Below are 24340 nucleotides of genomic sequence, written 5' to 3'. Positions count from 1 at the left end.
GTTACAAAGAGGAACTCTGAAGGAAGAAGTAGAAGGAGAATGTTGGATATGTATGCAGTTACATTCAGTATGGAAAACACATCCAGTCACTTCAGATATGGTATGCCCTGAAAGGGACAGATGTGATATACCACCACAGATGTCTAAAATTCTACAGATGACAAATAATCTAAGAGCAAATAAGGCATTGTTGTTTTCTCTTCAAGATTATGATTGTTCATATGATAGACTGCCTTTCAAAGGACCAGTTTTCCATGTACAGTCACATTTCGCAGATTTGTGTATTTGTTCAAACAAAGGGAAACATTATGTGGGAATGTCAACATGCAAGAATGTCATAACTCTGATTCAAAACACTGTAGATGAAAATTATAATTGTACTATTAAGTATGAAAATCAAACTGTTGAGAATTTTCATTGTCCATTTTCCGATTTGGATAGCGCCCCAGGTATAAGTTGGACCTGTGGAGGAATGGCTTACTATCATTTAGATGAGGGAGACTGGCGTGGATGTTGCTACCCAGCTCTGCTCTCTACAGGAACTACAGTCCTAACAAGGAAAGACATTGATACTTGTGGGAGACAGGTAAAACCTACTAGACAGAAACGAGATATTCAAAGTATACCTGATCGTTATAATGGTTACAAGATAGCTAATCCTTGGACCACTCCATGGGAAAATGTAGGATGGTCCATAGCTAGTTTCTTTCCAGGAGTAGGAACTGCAGTTGCCTTAAATAAGATTAATGGTTTAGCCTGGCAGGTTTTGTCATTGGAGAATAATACTGCTCACGCTTTAGGATTAATTACAGAAGAATTAAAGAAGATGAGAGAAGCAGTCGTCCAAAACAGACTAGTGCTTGACCTCTTGACCTCGCAACAAGGAGGAGTGTGTAAAATGTTAGGAGTGTCATGTTGTTTTTATATTCCAGATAACTCAGACAATATAACAAATATTGTGGATCATATGAAAGAATCCACCCCTGACCCAAAGAGGGCTGATTCCTCGTAGTTGGAATGGCTGGATGGCCTGTGGGGTGGATTGGGAACTTGGATTTTGCATACTGTTGTACCAATTGTTGTACTGTTGTTGATTTTGGTTCTGATAGCACCCTGTGTGATGCAATGTATTAGTAGTTCTATTATGCATTCTATTTCAGCAATCACTACCAGGGATACTTATCAAGCGATGCTGCAAGTAACCAATCCAGACCTGACAATTGACACAGATGCTCAGCAAATTGAGATGCATGTGATTAACACAGATGAGGTTGAATCTGATGTTGATACTTATGTAGGAGATGATTATGTACACACATATGAGTTAACTTCTGAAGAACATGATGAATAAGTAATTGAACTAATCAAGTTAAGGTTAATGATTTTAAGGATTACTGATTTTATATTTCCTTAATGATTTTATATTTGGTGTATTCACATTGTGTCTAACAAATATGAGTGTTTATACTAACTGAAAGGTTTCACATATACTCATATACTCTGATGTTTATCTACAAAAATGTAATGTTTATTAAGATGATGCCCAAGACTGTTCACGATTAAGTAAGACATGTCTTTGACTGTCTTAAAGTGGCCATTGTGAGATTCTGTTCGTCCACGTGAACATCTTGTATCTTGTATCTTGTATCTTGTGTCTTGTGTCTAGGGACATTGTGCCCTAAAGTGAAGTGCTAAACTTAATTCTTGCTGATGTGACATGTTTATCTAATCATTATGTAATGGAATTAGTTATGCTGGTCTGGCAAGTTTTCTCCAGACTGTTGATTGTTTCACTTCTGCAAAATGTTGTATATATGTGACCCATTGGGCACAATAAAATTGAGCTTAGAATGAACTGCATTTTGTGTGTCTCATTCTTTGGTCCCGGGTACCTGGTCTCCTCTGCTCAGTAGCCTAACCTGAACCAGAAATTATAGTTGCGATCTCGAAGGCAAGAATATACGATTTATTCTTACAATATCTTATCTATTCTGTACACATTTGCATTTAGCCTAACTCTAGGCAACTGTAAGATTTAAAATGTATTTTCTTGCCGCTGAAATATTTTGAAATATATTTTGGTATATGAGGGTTGAAACTAAGTATATATATTTCATTGAGCTTCACCATTTGCAACAAATATTTGACATATATTTAAAATATATTTTTAATATATAATATATTTTGTTTTAAACAAAATCAGTATCTCAAAGACAATATTTGCCTTATGTATTAGGATTTTGTTGCATGAGGAAAGCACCTGTGTTATTGTATTTCTATGCAGTCAGAGGTATCGCTGTGTTGGTGTGCTGTATTATGTGCTCACCTTGTCTGGAGGAGACAGAGATGCTTCTCCCTCTTCTTGTTTGTGAAATGCACAGTAATGGACACAGTTTTCTACCTCTTCCATTTTGGCTGATGCAGTTGAAACTGCCAAGGTTTAGAAGCGTCAAAATACAGGAAGTGGAAACTAACTACAGCAGGGCCTTGGTGCAGGCAAGGGTTCCTGCCTTTAACAGAGAACGCATGCATTCATACAGAGAGAAGACCTATGCTGGTTTAATTACTTATTTATATTTATGCCAATTGCATCAGAAAAAACAGTTAATGTGAATAATGGAAGATGGAAACACATTTGCCAAATAAATTCCTCCATGTGCATCAAAAATGTGCCTTTGAACATCTCAACATTTCAAATGTTGTTTTCCGCAAATGTTTTATGCAATATTCCAGTATGTGCACAAGTTAAATTCGTAACTCTGAATGGAAACATTCAGCTACTGTGATTATATATAATCAGCATTATTCACATCACCTGTCAGTGGTTTTAATGTTGTGGCTGATCAGTGTATAATGAATCACAGTCTTTGAGAAATCTCCTTCTGAGGACAATGAGCCCATGAGGTCTGGACCTTGGTAAATTTCAGAAGTTCTCTGAATGACTAATTAGCACTTTAAGACTCCTCCTATGAGTGTCTGCCTGTTTAATTCAGTTTAGAAGGTTTGTTTGTTCAGTGTCTGCGGTGTGATAATGATGGTGATGATTCATGTAAACAGGACTTTATAGAGAGCTGTGAGTGAGGGTGCAGGCGCAGCCTCTGATGTGTTGCCAGATTATTATGAGCATCTTTGGACTTGTTTTTTCCACATAATGTGAGGCTTTAAGTAGGTTATAAAGTGGGAAGTTGCAGTTTAGAGTTATCTTTATTGTATTTCCAATTTTGAATTTTATTTTTTGGGGGCTTGTATTTATTTGTTTTTGTAGCAATACCTGGCAACACTGCATCACTGGCACTTAAACATATAGAGCACAGGCTCTCTAAGACAAATGCAATGATTATCTTTATATTATCTGTAAAGAAACTGTTTCAGTGCTATCAAAACCAGTATATAATATGATATGAATAAAATATGGTAAATATGCAGACACTGGCTATTAGCAGTATATAATATGATATGAATAAAATATGAGTTAACCTTTTACAAAGTCATACTAAAACATTCATAAGGGCTCTAGACGAAGTGCCCTTATCATACAGCAGTGCTTACTAATGAAAACTATTATAATAAGTAGCCTATTGTCCCATTAATAAAAAACTAAAAAGCCTAACAGCCCAACCCAGACCTCACACATTTTCACACCCTGCCATGGATGAAACTAATAAAGAACGTAACATTTGTGAACAATATTGATAACTAAGAGGGAGGAACCAGCACCAAAAAAAAAAAAAAAAAAACTGGAGACACCAAAGTATTATATAAGTTCCCAAACCTAGAACAAAAGTAACCCCCCAAAAAGATGAAACACCGCTAACTGACCAAAGATAGTCTTTCTAAAGTGCCAATGTTAAAATCCAATGACAATTAACCACCACACTGAAACTGTTTGAGAACTTTATATGAACAAATAAACAAATCAAAAGCATTTAAATGTACACTGTGGAGCAAAATAACAGCAAAAGTAAAAATTACAGCCACTTATTATTCATTGAAACCCAAAAGGAATTAATTCATTTATGTATGCGGGAAGTTTTCTGAGACAATCCTGAAGGAAGGGGAAGTCACGAGATATTTCATAATTCCCTGTGATGCAACTGCAGACGTTTTCCACACAGAGCAGAATGTGTTACTTCTGCGCTAAATCTAGCATGATGATTTCAGCTCCCACAGAATATTGGGTCTTTTTGAGATCAAGTCTAAAGGATGCAGCTCCAGTGTATATTTTGCACTTTGCTTGTGACCACTGCAAGCGAAGAAAGAGGACTTCAGTGAGCTTAAACTATAGTAAAGAATTACCTCCAATCAACATTGTCTAAAGACAGAGAAAATGTTCTGACTCTGCTGTCTGCTGAACAGAATGAACTTGATTTACAAGAATTTGCAGCCAGAAAAACACATTTTGGCAGGGATATTCTAAAACACAACGTGAAAAACGCTTAACGTGGCTTAACATATGTAAACAAGGACCAGGGAAACCCAAATTTTTGTCAAAACTTACTTGTAATAAACACTAACTACTGTCAAAAGAACGAGCACTTACTCCACAGATAAAGTGAATAATATCACGTTAAGCATTTTCTCCCCATAGAAGTCCATTATAAGGAAATGGCTTAACATGGTTTAACGTACCTTAACAACGACCAGGGAAAACCAAATTTCTGTCAAATTTGACTTCTAATAAACACTTGCTACTGCTAAAAGAACGAGCTCTTATTCAGCGTGTAAAGTGAATAATATCACATTAAGCGTTTTCTCCCCATAGAAGTCCATTATAAGGAAATGGCTTAATGTGGTTTAACGTACCTTAACAACGACTGGGGAAAACCAAATTTCTGTCAAATTTTACTTCTAATAAACACTTGCTACTGCTAAAAGAACGAGCTCTTATTCAGCGTGTAAAGTGAATAATATCACATTAAGCGTTTTCTCCCCATAGAAGTCCATTATAAGGAAACGGCTTAACGTGGTTTAACGTACCTTAACAACGACCGGGGAAAACCAAATTTCTGTCAAATTTTACTTATAATAAACACTTGCTACTGCTAAAAGAACAAGCTCTTATTCAGAGTGTAAAGTGAATAATATCACGTTAAGCGTTCTCCCCCATAGAATCTATTATAAGGAACCACTGATGTCACATGGACTATTTAAACAATGTCCTAACTAAGTTTCTGTGCCTTGACTGTGGTAGTACCCTTGCTGTCTATGGAGGGTCAGAAAGCTCTCGGATTTCATCAAAAAATATCGTAATTTGTGTTCCGAAGATGAACCGAGGTCTTACAGGTTTGGAATGACACGAGGGTGAGTAATTAATGACAGAATTTATAGCGTAGTTTTGGGTGAACTATCCCTTTAATGAACAGACCGGAAGCGCATCTCTCATCCAATAAATCACAATAAGCTTTGTTACTTTTGATATGAAATAAAGTCTCAGATCTCAAATTCTGTGCATTTGAAAAATCTGACTGGAGACCAATTTCCTTAACTTCTTGCATTGGTAAAATACCAATGGGTTTGTGTTGAAGGAACTTGGCAACAATCAGTATGCTTATCTACCTAAACACAGCACAACGAATGCTTTTGTTAAGAATATACATACATGGCTAAGGGAGATAGACTCTCAACAACCAGCTATGATCCGTGTGATATTGGCAGACATGTCAAAAGCATTTGATCGAGTTGAACATGCAAGGCTTTTTCAGCATTTAACAACACCTAACCTCTGTTCACAGTTGTTTGGTTGTTTAGCGACACAACAATAAAGATAACAAAGGGTAGTTGCAAATGGTAAAAGCAGTGCATGGAAAGTTGTGAAATCAGGGGTTCCCTAAGGTGGAGTTGTGTCACCATATCTGTTTTTACCTCATATGTCAACCCGTGAAGTCATTTTTGGTGATACATTGGACACAGTTTACGCAGATGATATTGATATATCACGAGCTGTGAAGTTAAAAGACATAGAAACAGACAAAAAGATGGAAATGGAAGCACTTGCTTTGGAAACTTGGGCACAAAATAACAATATGCTCTTAAATGGAAACAAATCGAAATAAGGATATGTTTTGCAAAAAATTCAACACAACCACCACCACTCATACTGGGAGGTCAGGAGGTTCCTGTGGTATGACAGTCAATATACCTAGGGTAGGGTATCATCTTGACAATCAATTAAATGGAAATGATCACATTGACAAGTGTGTAAAAAAGTGTTTCAGCGTCTTCAAATACAAATACAAATGATTTTTCATTACTTTAGCTCATCAAATTAATTTAACCAATTTTGAGTTACATGAAATTAATTAAAATTTTTAAGTCAGTTTAATACGATTTAAACAGATGAATAAATTACAATTTGACTTTAAACTTACCTTGGTAACCTGCTTGAAAAACCTGAAGAAAAAACAAAAACAAAAAAACAACAACTGACTAAACAAAAATTGTTTCTGGCTAATTGCAGTGCTGAAAATCATCACGTAAACATACGATACTAGTGTCCTTAATTTTTGCTACACAACTTGTTATATATATATATATATATATATAGATATATATATATATATATATATATATATATATATATATATATATATATATATATATATATTCTTCTGCCTTGCCTCGAAAACAGTTACAACATTTTTTTTAATGACAACAAAGATTAATTATTTGGAGTATTTATTTAATTACATAAAATGTGAATGCTAATTTAAACAAATGCAAATAATACTTCATTGAAATCCATCTGACATCCGATGTGTGGAAAGAAATTATTTGTGGCAAAAGCAACGTTGCTCTCTTAGTGGGCACAAGGTTCAAAAGTCTGGAGAGGAAGTTAAAATGCATGAGGTTTTAGTAAATGGTGTCATCACACCTAAGCCAGTTTTCCTGTAGTGTTTCAGACTAGCAGACCAAAGTTTTTACCAGCCAAAAGTCACAAAGATGAACAGAAGGATGCTCTGTATCGCTCTCCTCATCGCTGTACTGCCCTGTATGGCAAAAGGTAAGTCCATTCTTACCTCTATGCTAACTTTTTTGTATATATGTGTACTATTAGACCTCCTGTTCCCGATTGCGCATTACATCTTCAGCAAGAAATCAAATCATAGCTGAGGAATCACTCAGACACACTTAATCGCCAAAAGACATTCGCCTACAGGGAATATATTTTTAATGTCCAGTTGTGAAAGGCACAAAAAAAAAAGCATTCTTAACTTTTATATTTATAAGATGTGCTTTGTACCATTATTTATTAATTTTAAAATCAACTTAACTCAAGTTAAATATCTCTCTCTCTCTCTATAACTAACAAAATTAATTCTATATATGTGGTAATTTTATATATACATCTATTATTGTTTCAATAATTCCAAGCACTTCAGTTTTTTTTATTAGTTTTTTGGTCCCACTTTATATTAGGTGGCCTTAACAACTATGTACTTACATTTAATTAATCATTTAATAAAATGCACTTATTGTGTACATACATATTTTTACATTGTACTTATTTTTCATGCAAGTACATAGAAGTTAAGGCCACCTAATATAAAGTGTGACCGTTTAAAACATTTTTTTTATGTTTTTTGCAGAGATCAACATTGTCTTTTAAATTGAATAATTAAATCAAAGGTCCATATAAAGATTTAAAAATGTAAATTTAAAATCAAATAATGATTCTAATTTAACACCCCCTTCTCATAGAAATATAACATATAATTTGGTAACACTTTATTTTGATAGTCTCCTTTAGACAGTCTCTTGATTGTAAGTAACTTAGAGTATTAGTAGACTGTCTTGTAAACTGTCTTGAAGTAAAATTTAGTTTGATGGTTCCCTAACACACATTCAACTGACTATAAGTAACTTTGCAAGTACATGTCAATTTATTCTACTAACCCTAGCCCAACAGTCTACTAATACTCTAACATTAACATGAAGCTGTAAAGTTACTAAAGTGGACTATCAAAATAAAGTGTAACCCATCTTTATGCTGTCTGTTTTTTGTTAGTAGGTAAATTCTTTTCAGTCATAGCCTAAAAATGTTCATTCAGCAAAAAAATCGAGTGCATTAACTAATTGTTGCAGCATGTTATGTCATAAGAGCACAAACCCAGGTGTGTGCATGGGAAACCAATGTTTTTAAGACAGGTGTGTTATATTTGTGGCTTTGATGGCTGACTTTGCAACAGTCCTGTCTAGCTTTGGTTTGTCCTGTACGACACAAAGCAGAAGTGAAAGTGGGAATGGGAAACAGACCCCTGGGATGTGGCTGTGCAATGGGCCCCCGGTGCAATGTGTTTCCTGAGGGACCCAATCAAAGGGGCTGCTTCTACAATGTTTCAGACATTTCCCCCATTCATATAAAGCCATTTCATGGCTTTCTCTCATTTCCCCTTTCTAAAGTTAAAAATAAAGTTTGGGCCCCTTCTTCAAAAAAGTGACAAGACCCTGTGTTGTTCCAAACTCTCGCAATATCCGCTATTTCACACTTCATGCTGGAAACAGCCTTACATTGTGCACAATCCACATCCATACCTTATACTTTTAGCGATGTCCACACTATTAGTATATGTTGTTGATGCATAATATCCATAAACGTCAAGACTCTAATAAAATGTGTATGCATTTAGGGAATGCATACATCTTATTCCCTGATATCTTCTAAAAGAGACCGTTCACCAAAATACGAAAATTCTGTCATCATCGTGTTATTCCAAAACCGTAGGATGTTCCTCCTTTTGTGGAGCAGAAAATGAGCTATGTTAAGCAATCTCAATCAGCATTAACTCCATTCTAATAGAAAAAAGATCAAATGAAAGTGCAGCCGCTCCTTTTGTGTTCCTCTGAGGAAAGAAACTCAAACAGGTTTGGAACAACATGGGGGTGAGTAAATGATGACTAAATTTTCATTATCAGGTGAACTATGCCAACTTATGTACAACTTATTTTTGTTATTTTTTCCAGTAAAAAAGCTAACCTTTGTGTATCATAGGTCAGTATTTATTTTGCATTATTTTAAACATCTTTTTAGCATCATTGGATTATTTAAATGGTCCAGCAGTGTAAATGTTAAGGCACACACATTCTATCTAGTCTCTCAGTTAAAGGAATAGTTCACTCTAACATGAAAATTTACTTAAATGTACTTATCCTCAGACCATCTAAGATGTACAATAGATTAGTTTGTTTCTTCATCAGATTTAGAGAAATTGGATTTTTTTTTTTTTATTTATAAATTTTTTTTGCATTACATCACTTGCTCACCAGTGGATGCTCTGCAGTGAATGGGTGCCGTCAGAATGAGAGTCCAAACAGCTGATAAAAACATCACAGTCCATAATCCATAATATCACTTTCTCTAGTGAAAAAGTGACCCGGTTTGAATCAGGAGAGAAATATATACAGATAAAGCACCATTTACAAGAGAAAAGCGCTAAACAAACATGTGGGTGGATTTCGATGTGAGAGACAACATGGGATGGACATTTTCAAGCATTTTTATGGATTTTAGCCAGGAAGCAGCGGTTTAAAGTTTCAACGTCTTAATGATGGATTTGTACCTTATAAGCACAAAGCTTTTCATTTCACAAGACATTATCTGATGGACTGTAGTGGTGTGGATTACTTGTGGATTATTGTGATGTTTTTATCAGCTGTTTGGACTCTCATTCTGATGGCACCCATTCACTGCAGAGCATCCATTGGTGAGCAAGTGATGTAATGCTACATTTCTCCATCTCCATTCTTTTTGTCCTCATGAAGAAACAAACTTGTTGATATCTTGGATGGCCATTTTGGTTGAACTGCTTCTTAAATATGAGGTCATAAAAACTCATGCAAATTTTACAACATGTAAAATGCCGTTCAGGGGTGCGTTTCCCAAAAGGAACTATGGGCGCAATTTCCGTTGTTATCAACAGAGTTCATAGTTAGCTAACAATGCTTTTGGGAAACGCACCCCGGAATAGTTTGAGCTGGAGTGTACAATGTCATGCCACCAAACAAAAATGTGTTCCCAAAAGTATTTAATGTCAACTACCATATCATTTCATAAACTTCAGGGCTCCTCAAATCATGCTTTCAGAGATTAGCTCAAACCATGATCAAACTTACCTACTCTTTCCTGCAACTCTGAAGACCCTGATTAACTGGTTAAACTCAGTGGCTAAGGCTGTGGCAATCCAGGGTTGGTTTTGAGGAACCCTGACATACATTAATATAACTTGTTTAAGGGGAAATTTTGAAGCCTGTTATATGTGTGCTCCCTTTAGCAAATGAAGAACTTAACAGCCCGTATGATATGACAATGAGTCATTTGGATAAGAACTCAGCCCCTGACACCAGCAAGAATCCCCCCGAGGTGTCACCGTCTTCACCATGCTGTGGACAGGATGAGCTAAAGCATTCGCTCGCCCAGCTAATCCAGGAAGAGCAGGAGAGCAGGGGCTGGTACATTGAGATGGTGAAGATCCTAAATCAGCTGGTGCAAGAAAACAAGGAGGTGGCCAGCGTTCAAGTTGAGATGCTGAAGGTCCTGCGGGCCACCAGCGACCAAGGCGAGCAGCAGCTGAACCATCTCCAGAGCATGGCTCGCCTTCAGAGCCTCCTCGTGGAGAACCACCAGGCATTGCTGCTGCAAGTGTCTCGCATTGCTACCACACTGCAGGATTTGGCTAAGAGACCGAGCCAATAAATGCATGGGCAAAACGACCATATGAAGCATTTCGATGGCATATTATACTTGTACTAACAAAAAGGCACTCAATAATAGTTAAAAAAGAAATGAATAAATGAAATGAAGTTGATGTATTGTGTTACTATCTCGTATATAACATCACACTTGAAAGTCTTGCTTTCTGGATTGATTTTTTTGTATTGTTGTGTGTTACGGTTCATCTAACCTGTTGCATGAAGAAATGTCAATAAACAAGCTACTGCTGACACCTTTGTTTGGCATCAATAATCATTGAATTAATCAATCAGTCAATCAATCCGTTTCATTGTTTATCTATGCACAGCATATACCTATGGACACTTTTTAACTTTTCTTGAGTTTCTCTGCTCTTCTGTGTGTCTGGGCAGAGTTTCCCGCACCAGTGATAAAGCTGAACTCCTCTCCGCTGGGTCAGTCTGAGGTGGTCTGGTCAGCTTACAAACCCTTTATTCTGAGCTGCGAGGGAAAAGAGGATATCATATGGAAGACAAGGCTCAGGAAAAACCAGTAACACTTCTCACAAAAGACCCTCAGCGTCCAAAAGCCCACTACAGAGTACACAGGAACATACCGTTGCAGTTACAAGAATCAAAAAGACCTGTACTCAGAGATCCACATATATGTTAGAGGTATGTGGCCCTTTCTCACCATAAGTGAAATTAAGAAATACTTCTGCACCTCACTCCCAATTTCTTTCAACACTGGGACAGAAGAGGTGTCAGTGAATGAAACAAAGTATATTTTCTTATAAATTCAAAAGTAATGTGTTACTTTCAGTGTTGGGGAGTAACTTGTTACATGTAACGGCGTTACGTAATTTAATGACAAAATAAATGTAACTGTAATCAGTTACAGTTACTAAGAAAGAATGTGTAATTAAATTACAGTTGTGAAAATGTTAACGATTACAGAGGGGATTATATCTGAATATTTACACACATCCACATACAGATTTAATTGATTTCTTTCCCAAATTGCACTGACTTCTCTGAGACAATCAAAAGTAGGTCAGTACACTTAATTCAAAACATAATATGGATTAGTGAATATAAAGCCACAAAAAGACAATAGGCTATATGAATCCTGCACGTTCTGCGTGTCTGTGGAAATCGGCGCAGACTGGGCATCAGGAGAACCGGGACAATTCCCGGTGGCCTGGCTGACGATTTGGCCCTCTATTTTAATATTGTTATTGTTTCATCTGTAAATATGCTATTGTAGTTTTGTCTTTGTTTACTTAGTTAAGCAGCAGCAGCCCATTGCTCACCATCACTCAAAATACTGTATAAAGGACATCATTATGATCTAGTGTAATGTTACACTAGTAATTTAGCAGACAAATAATCGTATTTTATAATAGGTTTAGGGGGAGCTAGGGCAGCAACAACACAACCCTTACGAAAATTAACGATGATTTTAATATAAATCCAAAGACAATGGTTACTATTGTTAAACCATGGTAACCACAAATTAAGAATGAATTTACAAATTAATTTATTTAGAAATAAATACATATGGTAACCCATTTGCCAAAATGAACAAACAAAACAACAACAACAACAACAAAAACATGGTTACTGTACTTTTACTTTAATAAAAGCATGGTTAATTTTTGTAAGGGAAAAACATGACTAATGTTCAGTATTAGGATTTTTCTATAAAGATATTGTAGTGATGTACTAATTTTGACATGTAGGCAATTTAGAAAGTATAGTTATGTTAAATCTTGAGTATTAAAGTCATGAGAGAGATAGATATCAGGGCAAAATAAAGAGAATGAAAAGAAAAATGGAAGTGAAGGTGCAGTTCAGGAGAGAACTTTTTATTATTTTGCATGTTCCCAACCTAAAGATTTAAACCTTTTTTAATGTTAGGTCCATACAAAAAATAGGGTTGTCCATTCAGAATTAGTTTGTCTGAGTTTGAAATTTCCCGGTCTGAATTTTATTTTCCCAGTTTGCCCCTCGTGGGAATGAATGGCACAGACATGCGGTTTCATTTACTACACATAGGCCTCCTAGCAGTGTTTTCAGCCTATGCTGCCTCAATATATGAGTACATGAACACATAAACATAATCTCACTTCATGAACATTTTACTTATTTTGAGAAAACTATCATCATATCATATACAAAGAGACAGCAATGTTTCAAAAAGCCAGCAATGTTTCAGGAGTTTAGTACAAAGAATAGGACACATGCTTATTAGATGAGAGTATTTGAGCTGATGTATATGCTTTTATTTATTATTATTTTTTAATTAACAATTTTTTCCAAAACATTGTTAGATGAAGTGTTTCCTGTAGTTATGCAAAGATTTGGTTTCAAAAACACTATCAGTAAAAATGTTCTTAAGATTTTAAATCTGAATCTCAAAGTAAAAGGCAGTACTAAAGTCTGATTTTGTGGTGGATGTGTTCAGATTTTATCATCTTAATTCAAGAGAGGAAGGATTGTGAAAGTCTGACAGTGTTGAGCACTACTGTGAGGTTAACCCTGCATGGTGTAAATGTTTGAAAATGATCAACAGTTGAAAATAAACATTCATTAGAAATTTAGAAAAGTAATCAAAAGTAATCAGTTACATTACTTTAAAAAAGTAATTGAAAAAATTACTCTACTATTACATGTTAAAGAGTGTAACTTGTAATCTGTAACCTATTACATTTCCAAAGTAACCTTCCTAACACTGGTTACTTTACTAGTTCATTGATTAATTTTGTATTATTTTGTTTGTTGCTTTAATTGTGTTGTATTATCATGTAAATTGTTTTTTTTGAGTTTTTTTACACACTTAGCTGTATATACTGACTTTAAGAACAAAATTGATGTTAATGTGCAATGAATATTTCAACTTGTTTGATATTTAATGAGTCAAAATAACGCTTTGCAGCTTCTGCACTTAACTGTCAAGGCGTACAAACACCAAGAACACAATGGAAGTAAAAATACTGGCTGAAATGTCTGTATGTTTTACTGCAATAGATTCGGTCAAAGCCTTTACTACCCCTCAAAGCACAATAATAATTCAAAAAGAAGGCTCAAACTACTTGCTGGACTGCTTGCTGACAAACCCAGAAAGTACTGAGTTCTCGCTCCAGATGGCGAATGGATCTGCTGTCCCAGCCGAGATGAATTACACCGCGGATCCCAAACGTGGCATACTGATTCGAAATCTTCAGCCTAGCTACAGCGGAGATTATGTTTGTACTGTCAAAATGAATGGAGTCCAAAAGAAGTCTGACATCTTCCAAATAACTGTCACAAGAAGTGAGTTGTGTTAGTCTTGTACACAGTTTTGTACAAAGTTATTAATAAAAAACATACCAAGAATCTTATCTTATTCAGCACTACCCAACTATTTACTGCAGAAACACAACAGCCACCAGCGGTGTCGCTTCCAGCCAATCAGTGCGTGCGAATTGTTGGTGAAATGCTGCATATCCCTTGTTACACCGAAAACCAAGATCATTCATATAACATTACCTGGAGCTCATCAGAAAAGGTGAAGTGATGTGTTTCGAGATTTGATATAATCGCAAACATGAAACAGTTTGTGAAATTATTGGTGAGGAACTGAACTAATAAGGAAATAGATTGGGCATCATGGTATTTTTGGTCTTAAAACTTCTTGAAAATGTGGCCTTGGGTTGTGTTTCATTACACAGTGTCTTGGTCTACATCTGAGTCTTGGCTTGTGGTCACAGATATGACCACAGTCTGTTGTGATGTGATTTCTGCCAAGGGGGGCCAGAGTAAATATGCTGTTCAAACCATAGTGGCGCCCCTGAAGGCCCGATATACTCATGGCAAAGTTATTTTTAATTTTTTACTTAAGGGTAAAAAAGAAGTTCAAACTAACTTAGCAGCAGCAATATACTCTTAGCGAACACCCCGACACCATCCACGCTGAGAGCAGCATTTGGATAATTTGTATAGCTACGTGGTTTCTGCTCAATAACAAAACAAAAGTAACATCGGTGGGAAAACAACAGTTAGGAAAGCACCATCATGGAGATGTGAATATATCTACACCAACTCTGCTATTCAGCACTTCAGTCAAGTAATGTCACATTTATTTATACAGTACTTTACAGAATAGATTGCTTTAAAGCAATGTGCTACTTTCCCATTGTTTTTCTATGTAAACACGCTAGATGGACCGTTGCACTCATGTCTTGAAGCTTTTGCAGCATCTCACTTATAAACGCCGTTTTTTTAAGACGCTGTGTCAAGTTAAAAGAATTCCATCTTTTACACATCTTTTACTCAGTGTGCTCCTGTGGCCTGTCAGTCCATTGTTTACCTTAAAGGAGACCTATCATGCCCCTTTTTACAAGATGTAAAATAAGTCTCTGTATGTGAAGTTTTAGTCAAGTCACCTTTATTTATATAGCACTTTTAACAATACAGATTGTGTCAAAGCCCCTGTAGGGCATTAATTAGGAAAATAATGTGTCAATAATGCAATTTTTTTTTAGCTCAAAATACCCCACAGATAGCTTGTTAAAATGGCTACTTCTTTTGTGTTTGTCCCTTTAAATGCAATTGAGCTGGTTCTCCCGGCCCCCTTTCAGAAGAGGGCGGAGCTTCAAGTGCTCAAGCGTTGGCAATAGTCTATGAAGACACCTATGTTTGTTGGTGCATCCCAAAACACACTTGTAATGCCTCTTTAGCTCTGACATAGTATATCTCCAGCAGCCAATGTTACAGCAACAAAACAGTAATGGCGGACTGCTGCTTCTCACTCAGGGTTGTGTTTATGCTAATAGGACAGAGAGCATTTCCCTTCAGTGACATGTAAAGAGGGAGAATCTCAAACCGGTCATTTTGAGAGACTGTTTATTATTTATTGGGATTATAAAAAAAAGACTGGGTGGATTTGTACCATTAAAGACTGGTTGTTTTCACACTGCGGCCACACAACTGTGTTCAAATACCATATAATAGTGATTTTTACATAATAGGTCCCCTTTAAAAAGTAAAGGTGAACCAGTACTGGCTGTCCAGGTGTAAAGGAATGAAGAAAAATGCACACATTTTGTATAGTATGTCCCAATTGGCATACTTATGCACTATTTATTTTCATTTTGTATAGTATAAGTACTGTGAGTGGGGTGTATACACTGAACATTTCAAGCAGAAGAAGTACACTTCACTCATGCATTTATCTAACCAAAAAAAATATGTTAACTTCACTCATGCATTTATCTAACCAAAAAAAAAAAAAAATTCCACACACAAATTTAATAAAACCACTCAGTTTCATTTCCTGTACCTGGCTGTGGTTCAGCAAACCATGACGTACAGTGGTGTGGATTTATGGTGAAGTGCTTTTCGGATCACGGAAACATTATGTAATGCTTGACTAGTCTTAATAGTAATTTACAGTTTTCATTAAAAATAATCTGGCTGGTTTGAGTTCCATGTGTATGTCCTCTCCTAAGAGAACTCTTCATATTCTTCACAACCAAAATTTTCATCAGGTGCATCTAGAGTTGTCTTGTTTGTTCACTTTGTTAAATTTATGATTTCGAGTTGTACAGTTTATTTCTTTTTATTTGTTTGTTTTGTTTGCTGTTGGCTGGAAAGGGTAAATGCACATTTGAGCGGGGAAGGAAGGCAGAACATCATATTTTTTAGGAGAACGTCATTTGTTGCAATTAATAAAGCAACGATTTTATGCAGCACACACACAAACACACACTTGAGCATGATATTTCAGTTCTCTTGTACTATTTTCATATTAATAATTGCAGAATCTCTTATGGAGCAACTGTTCCTGCTGACTTTCAGTTTCAATAAGCCTGCTGCCTACAATGTTGTTGCATATTGTGTATCAGTTCATTATTTAAAGCTTTTTTTTTTTTTTTTTTTGAATATGGAAACATTTGTTTGAATACAAGTTGAAAAAAAAATTACAATGAGTCTGTGGTTATTATAAATTTGTGGGCAAGCACAGTTGAGAAAAATATTTTCTGTAATATGTTAGGATCTTCTCTGTGCTGTCCCTCCACAAATATTAATAAAATTATGTTTGTCTAACAGTTTGACTCAAGATTAAACTTTCACTGTACCAGAACCCGACTAAGACTAGACCCCTTGAAGATCAGATCCAGACCAAGACATAACCCCAAGAACTACAATATATACAGTACAAAATATTTCCAAAAGTTTTCTAGCTTGTATATTTTTATAAGAAAATCACTTAAACAAATGGTTGATGCAATGCAATCCACAGCAAAAGACACAGGAGTGTTTTCCCTGAAAGTGGTGTGGGTTACATCAACCATTTGTTTGTGATTTTCTTATAAAAGCATTCAGTATAGTCCTGCATGTTTTCAATTCAAAGCCAAGCTGTCCGGTTCCTCTTATTTAATTTCAGTTCCTGATTGTCTCCAAATATGATGCCAGATTTGAATGCATACTAGAACGTGTTTGTTTAAAGAACTTGTTATCATGATTTGTCCTGATCAGGTACTGAATTATGAAAAAAAAAGAGACAAAGGGTGTAAACAAGTGTGCATCATTAGTCTTTTGACCATTCATCAAGTAAACATATCCAACGCAGGGAATTTAACCTGCACTGGCCAAAATGAAGCTGGAAGTAGTAGGTAGGTTTCTTCATGTCGTATACTGATTTTATTCAAGCTTTATCTGTGAAATAGTGCTTAAGTTGTGGTCTTGTTGTCTTCTTTCAGATAAACCATATATTAAGCTTAAACCCATCCTGTCCTCTGAATACAAGGTGAATGGAACAGATATTGAAGTGATGCAAGGGGATACAGTTGAACTTGCTGTGCAAACTGAAGCATATCCAGAAGTTAAACAGTCAAGTTGGAAAAGTCCCAAATCAAATCACACCCACAAGGAGACATTTAACAGGATCAATAATAGGTTAGTTCATTTGTTTCTGTTCTTATAATTATTTTTTTATTATACGGATCAGTTCTAGACAAAGTATACTTCACTTGAATGCACAGCCTTTCAAATCTGTAATTTTTTCATGTGTTTCCCAGAATTCATTAGTTCGTTTATGTATTCATTTGTTTATTTTATGCCTTTATTATTATTTTTGATTACAAATGACATTAACTGATAAATTAAGCATGTTAAGTGCAATTTAACAATTAGTCTGCAGGTATGGAAAGCAGATGGGGCCAAAAGTCTATGAATGGAACAAATGAAATTTCACAGTCAACACACACTGTTTATCATGGAAGCCTTGCGTCACTGAATAAAAAATAAAACAAGGTAATTGCGACTTTTTATCTCACAATTTTGACTTTTACTGAATAAAAAATAAGACAAGGTAATTGGGACTTTTTATCTCACTATTTTGTCTTTTTATCTGAATTCCGAATAGTCAGAATTGTGAGATAAAAAGTCGCAGTTACCTTATTTTATAAGGTGGCATCAGCTTTCGCTGCATTTTTTTAGTACAAGTAAAGTTGCACAGTTTAACTGTGTTAAGAAGACAAATTTAAATATGTTGCTCAACATGTACACATTCTGGCTGTAGGAAAGCCCAGCAGTTGAAGGGGAAAAAGGAAATTATGTGTTCGAACGTAATAATTTTAAAAGAAGATTTACCTCTGCATTTACAGTATAAGGATTTACATATTAATTTAGTTTGCTAAAGCATTGCAGCATGTCTACCATGCTAAAGTTAATTAATTACTAAGAATGTTAAACTAAACAACTAAAAGTTACATAAGACTTACATCGCACACAAAGCGCTGATGCATTATCATGAACAAATACCATAGAAACAGAGAAACAAATAGAGACATAATTAGCGTAGCTGCTGTTCCAGCCAAGTAAAATTAATTAGTTTTATTACCCAAGCAAAAGAATAAAATAACTGCAGTACAAGATTATGAGATGCATTATTTGAATGCTTGGCCAAAGAGGTGTGTTTTTAATCTAGATTTAAACAGAGGAAGTGTGTCTGAACCCCGAACATTATCAGGAAGGATTTTCCAGAGTTTAGGAGCCAAATGTGAAAAAGCTCTACCTCCTTTAGTGGACTTTGCTATCCTAGGAACTACCAAAAGTCCAGCGTTTTGTGACCTTATGGAGCGTGATGGGTTGTAGGGTGGTAGAAGACTAGTTAGGTATGCAGGAGCTAAACCATTAAGGGCCTTATAGGTGAGTAATAATAATTTGTAACTGATACGGAACTTAATAGGTAGCCAGTGCAGAGACTGTAAAATTGGGGTAATATGATCATATTTTCTTGACCTGGTAAGGACTCTAGCCTCTGAATTTTGGACTACCTGTAGCTTGTTTATTGAGGATGCAGGACAACCACCTAGCAGTGCATTACAATAGTCCAGTCTAGAGGTCATGAACACATGAACTAGCTTTTCTGCATCAGGAACAGGTAACATGTTTCGTAGTTTGGCAATGTTTCTAAGATGGAAGAATGCTATTTTTGTAACATGGGCAATATTGTTTTCAAAAGACAAGTTGCTGTCTAATATAACATAAAGTAATGCTTTACATTACTTTTGCAGTACTTATTCTCATAGGTCTGGGCATGTTTTTAATATAAAAAGTTCTGTTTTTGGAAAAATGTAAAAGCCCTCTCACACCAAAAATAAAATGAAGGAACCTCATGCTGATAGAAATGTGAATTCACTACTTTACAGTACAGGGCGCAGCTCAAACAAACCTGTATATACTGTTTCCCAAAGCCATTATACCAACATACCATCACATCTATGCATCTATTTCAGTGACTGCTGTGTGTGTTGTTGTGTTAACTTAGACAAACAGTGCATGTTAACACAGTCAAATTTCACGTGTTATGTTATGTTTTAGGTCTTTAGGCCCTGTCAGCCTTCCATAGATGTCTATTTCCTTATAATGCTCTTAGTGGTCTATCATTACCCTAGAGCACTCATAAATCTACGACCGTTTTTAAGCACTACTTAAGTTACAATTGCTTTGGGAAATGATTGACATAAGACGATTCTGTGATCCGCTTAGACTTGTAATACTTTTGGGAAATGAGATCCAGAAACATTTATCTATTAAACGAGAGTAAGCTCTATTTTGTTAAAGGGATTGTTCACCCAAAAATGAAAATTTGATGTTTATCTGCTTACCCCCAGGACATCCAAGATGTAGGTGAATTTGTTTCTTCAGTAGAACACAAATGATGATTTTTAACTCCAGCTGTTGCAGTCTCTCAGCCGTATAATGCATGCCAATGGTAACAAAATCTATGAGAGTAAAAAAAAACATGCACAGACAAATCCAAATTAAACTCTGCGGCTCGTGATGATACATTGATGTGTAAAGACACAAAACGATCGGTCTGTGATCATTTTTTTACCTCTGATTCACACAATGTCCGAACTGTTAGAACTCTTGTGAATGCGCATTCACAGCAGCAGGCGCCTGAGGCATCTTCTTCTTCTTCTTGCTTTATGGCGGACACTCTCTCTACAATCTCAATCAGGAGGGTCAATGGTCCACTTGAGAGATAGGTGGCAGTAATGCACTTATAAGTCTGCAAATCAAATTTTCATTTTTGGGTGAAGTATACCTTTAAGTAACAATAACCCAAGTACATATTTAACAGTGACAACTACATGTCTACAATCATGCTGGAAAAAGTTGGAGCTCAAGATTATGGTGACTACATCTTTACTGCCAGGAGTGCAAGTGTCAATGCCTCAGTTATTTTTACAGTTCACGTCTACCGTAAGTCCAGTTGCTTAATAGAAAACATAAGATCCCAAAAAATGAACAGAACCGAGGTTTGATAATCTTTTCTTTCCAACATACAGAGAAGCCCAATACTTTGATTAAGTGGGAAAATGGAAGTGCCACTTGTGTGGCAACCGGTTATCCAAAACAACCCAGGATTCAGTGGTTCCAGTGTGAAGATGCCAGAGCTATGTATGTGTCGTTTTTTGGGGGGGGGGAATTAGATCACACATACAGCATGTAGTTTGTCATTTAGGGTAATATGGCATTCTGAGAATGCTCAAGTTTTCTTATTTTATTATGATTGGGTGACAGGTGTAGTTATAACCAAACATCAGCTGTGGAATTAATGGCCACCCAGTCCACTTTGGAGGACGTCAGAGAGTATGAACCAGTGCTGGTGAAGAGCGTCTTACCAGTGACCAACGCAAATACTACTTTAACCTTTGAGTGTGTGGACACAAACATTGCTGGAGAAGATCATGATATCTTTACTTTTCAAATTTCATGTAAGGAAAATACAAACGTCCCTGCAGCTGAGCATGTTTTTGTGCATTTGAAATGGAGTGGTCATCTGATGCATCTTTAATGTGCATAGATGTGCTCGGTGCTACGTTAGTGTGGCCAACTTCATGGTGGATCACTGATGTTTTCATTGGAGCCTTGTGTCTGGCCATATTAGGGATGTTGTTCCTCTTCTACAAGCACAGAAAGGTATGTTTTTCAGTTGTACTCACAAATGACGCAGTAAATAGCTTTTTAATACCAACTCTTTTTAAACAAAGCACCTAAAGAACTCTCAGACTGTGAGAAACAAGATTCTCTGGTCTGATGAACCTCAATTCCAAGCATCACGTCTGGAGGAAACCAGGCACTGCTCATCATCTGACCAATACCATCCCTACAGTGAAGCATGGTGGTGGCAGCATGCTGTGGGGGTGTTTTTCAGCGGCAGGAACTGAGAGACTAATCAGGATCGAGAGATAGATGAATGCAGCAATGTACGGAGACATCCTTGATGAAAACCTGGACCTTAGACTGTGGCGAAGGTTCATCTTCCAACAGGACAATGACTCTACGCACACAGCCAAGATAACAAAGGAGTGGCTACGGGACAACTCTGTGAATGTCCTTGAGTGGCCCAAGCCAGAGCCCAGACTTTAACCCGATTGAACATCTCTGGAGAGATCTGAAAATGGTTGTGCACTGATGCTCCCCATCCAACCTGATGGAGCTTGAGAGGTCCTGCAAAGAAGAATAGGTGTGCAAGCTTGTGCATCATACTCAAAAAGACTTGAGGCTGTAATCGGTGCAAAAGGTGCTACAATAAAGTATTGAGCAAAGGTTGAGAATACTTCTGAATATGTGTTTTTTTTCTGACTTTTTTCACATTTGAAAGATTGTTACCGAGGCAGAATTTCTTTCTTTCTATCTATCTATCTATCTATCTATCTATCTATCTATCTATCTATCTATCTATCTATCTATCTATGTATCTATCTATCTTTTTTTTTTTTTTTTTTTCTATCTATCTATCTATCTATCTATCGCAACTCTGGCTTTATAACTCGCATTTGTGCAAATTCTAAGTTTATATCTCGTAATATATATTTCTATATACACAGAAATATGGGCATACAGGTAAATAAATAAATACAGAAATTGCGTTCAGAGTAGCAGTTGGTAAATTATCTTGGTAAATATCAGTTTTTTTACATCTCTAAAAGTCATTTAATCAAATATTATCCCCCTTTTTTTTTCTTCATTGTGTTGTATTGGTTCTGCAGGCACGGCTGCCAGTAAAATGGATGTCACCTGAAAGTATATTTGAATGTCTTTACACGGTACAGAGTGATGTCTGGTCATACGGTGTGCTTTTGTGGGAGATCTTTTCCTTGGGTAAATTAATTAACTTGTTAAACCTATTTTTTGTATTTTTTAAAAAGGACATGAACTGAAGAAAACTTAAAAAATACTATAAATAAGATAGACTAAAGGCATTTTATTGGAGTTACTGTGTTTTCTGTTTTTAGGTGTGAGTCCTTATCCCAGTGTTGTGATTGATGCACAGTTCTATAAGATGATAAAAGACGGTTATCACATGCCACAACCAGATTTTGCCCCTCAAGAAATGTGAGTTTAAAAGCATTTGTAAAGTCTTGGGAAAGTAACAATAAATAAGCAAATCTATATACAGTAAGTGACCTGACCTCCTGTAGGTACACAATAATGAAAATGTGCTGGAGTCTGGAACCAACTCTGCGTCCGACTTTTGCCAACATCAGGGAACTTATTGCAAAGTTACTGCCAAAGCAATCCAGCCAGGTGAGGCACACTGTTAGAATCCTTTACGCTGTTGTAACAGCAAGCAAAATATGATCAGTTTTCTTGTATTTATCATTTGAGTTTTTTACCTTATGCCTTTAACACATTGATGCAGTTTGACTGTTACTGATTATAGATTACATCATGAACATTGTAGTTACACTCTTAAAAATAAAGGTGCTTAAAAGGTTCTTCACAATGATGTCATAGAAGAACCATTTTTGGTTCCACAAAGAACCATTCAGTCAAAGGTTCTTTAAAGAACCATCTCTTTCTTACCTTATTCTAATTCTTTTGCCACAAAGAAACTTTTGTGAAACAGAAAGATTCTTCAGATGTTAAAGGTTCTTTATGGAACCATTTAGATAAAAAGGCATCTTCTTCTATGGCATCACCGTGAAGCACCTTTATTTTTAAGAGTGTAGTAATGTAATCTAGTTTACTCATTTTAGGTCATGTATTCTGACTTCTTTTTAGATTACTCTTTTTTTTATCAAACTTGTTTTAAACTTACCATATTGATATAAGAAAAGAAAAAAGTATTCTTTTATATATATATATATATATATATATATATATATATATATATATATATATATATATATATATATAGTGGCGGGCTGAAGAATCACACGACAGGTTGGAGTGAAAAGTGCAGCCCCGGAGGGTGTATTTATTGAAAATTCGGTGTAACCGTGAAGGTGCCAGAGGTGTCAGGTGCTCGTCCTCGGTGCTGTGTGATCCTGTTCGCCGGCCGGCTGAGTGCACAGGGATTCGGTGTCCGGTGCTTCGGGTGGCGGGTGGGTCGGTCAGCAGCTTTCTGTAAGGATGAGAGACACCACATTAGTTGGCTTGTCGTCTGGAGATCCTCTCCGCCTGTGTCATCTTCGAGCGCAGCTTTTCTAGTCCTCTCCTCATCCTCTTCAGCTGGGACCGATCAGCCCGCGGTGATTGCGTGCAGGTGAATCTCCTTCATTGCCAAGGCGACGCTGATAGGTGCCCGGGACACGGCTCACACTCCCCCCCCCTAAGTGTCGTCCTGGTTCCCCGGGCGAGGGGGGAGGTGGGGGCTGGGGAAGGAAGAATACCTGACAGACCTGCGGAAGCTGTCCACAGGCGGGAGAGTCCATCCGCATTGGCGTTGGCGGTTCCAGCTCGATGTCGCACATCAAAGTGGAAGTCCTGGAGCGCCAGGAACCACCGTGTCACCCGGGCATTGGTGTCCTTAGCCCGGGCCATCCATTGTAACGGGGCGTGATCGGTGACGAGGGTGAATTTCCGTCCCAGTAGATAGTATTTCAGCTCCAGGACTGCCCACTTGACGGACAGCGCTTCCTTCTCTACCGCCGCGTACCGTTGTTCCGTTGTGGACAGCTTTCGGTTGATGTAGACCACCGGGTGCTCCTCACTGTCTTGTACTTGGGATAGGACGGCTCCCACCCCGGTGTCGGATGCGTCCGTCTGCAATAAGAAGGGACAGTTAAAGGTGGGAGCGCGCAACACTGGCTCAGACGTGAGCGCCGCTTTTATTCTTCTGAACGCTTCTTCTTCCTGGGTTCCCCACTGTACCTTCTCCGGCTGTCCC

The 24340-nt window shown here is 36.8% G+C and overlaps 1 protein-coding gene across 1 annotated transcript; it reads left to right on the top strand.

Moving 5' to 3' along the window:
* Positions 1-6827: 6827 nt before the first annotated feature.
* LOC109065689 (macrophage colony-stimulating factor 1 receptor 1-like) lies at positions 6828-22809 on the top strand. The gene is made up of 13 exons (XM_042748370.1): positions 6828-7000; positions 10269-11340; positions 13696-13980; positions 14082-14215; positions 17188-17324; positions 17412-17607; positions 20303-20424; positions 20511-20622; positions 20746-20939; positions 21029-21144; positions 22218-22329; positions 22464-22563; positions 22650-22809. Exons 5-13 carry the CDS (start codon positions 17306-17308, stop codon positions 22807-22809), a joined length of 1131 nt encoding a protein of 376 aa, XP_042604304.1. The 5' UTR covers positions 6828-7000; positions 10269-11340; positions 13696-13980; positions 14082-14215; positions 17188-17305.
* Positions 22810-24340: the final 1531 nt, after the last annotated feature.

Source organism: Cyprinus carpio, chromosome B21 (assembly GCF_018340385.1).
Source record: "Cyprinus carpio isolate SPL01 chromosome B21, ASM1834038v1, whole genome shotgun sequence".
Classification (NCBI taxonomy): domain Eukaryota; kingdom Metazoa; phylum Chordata; class Actinopteri; order Cypriniformes; family Cyprinidae; genus Cyprinus; species Cyprinus carpio.
This window is presented reverse-complemented; position numbering and strand designations above follow the sequence as displayed.

Bases quoted from the DNA above. Each gene is read 5' to 3' on its own strand.
- LOC109065689 (XM_042748370.1), top strand. The intron at 21,145-22,217 runs GTATGTTTTTCA...TTGGTTCTGCAG, and splicing joins TCTTCTACAAGCACAGAAAG to GCACGGCTGCCAGTAAAATG. The intron at 22,564-22,649 runs GTGAGTTTAAAA...GACCTCCTGTAG, and splicing joins GATTTTGCCCCTCAAGAAAT to GTACACAATAATGAAAATGT.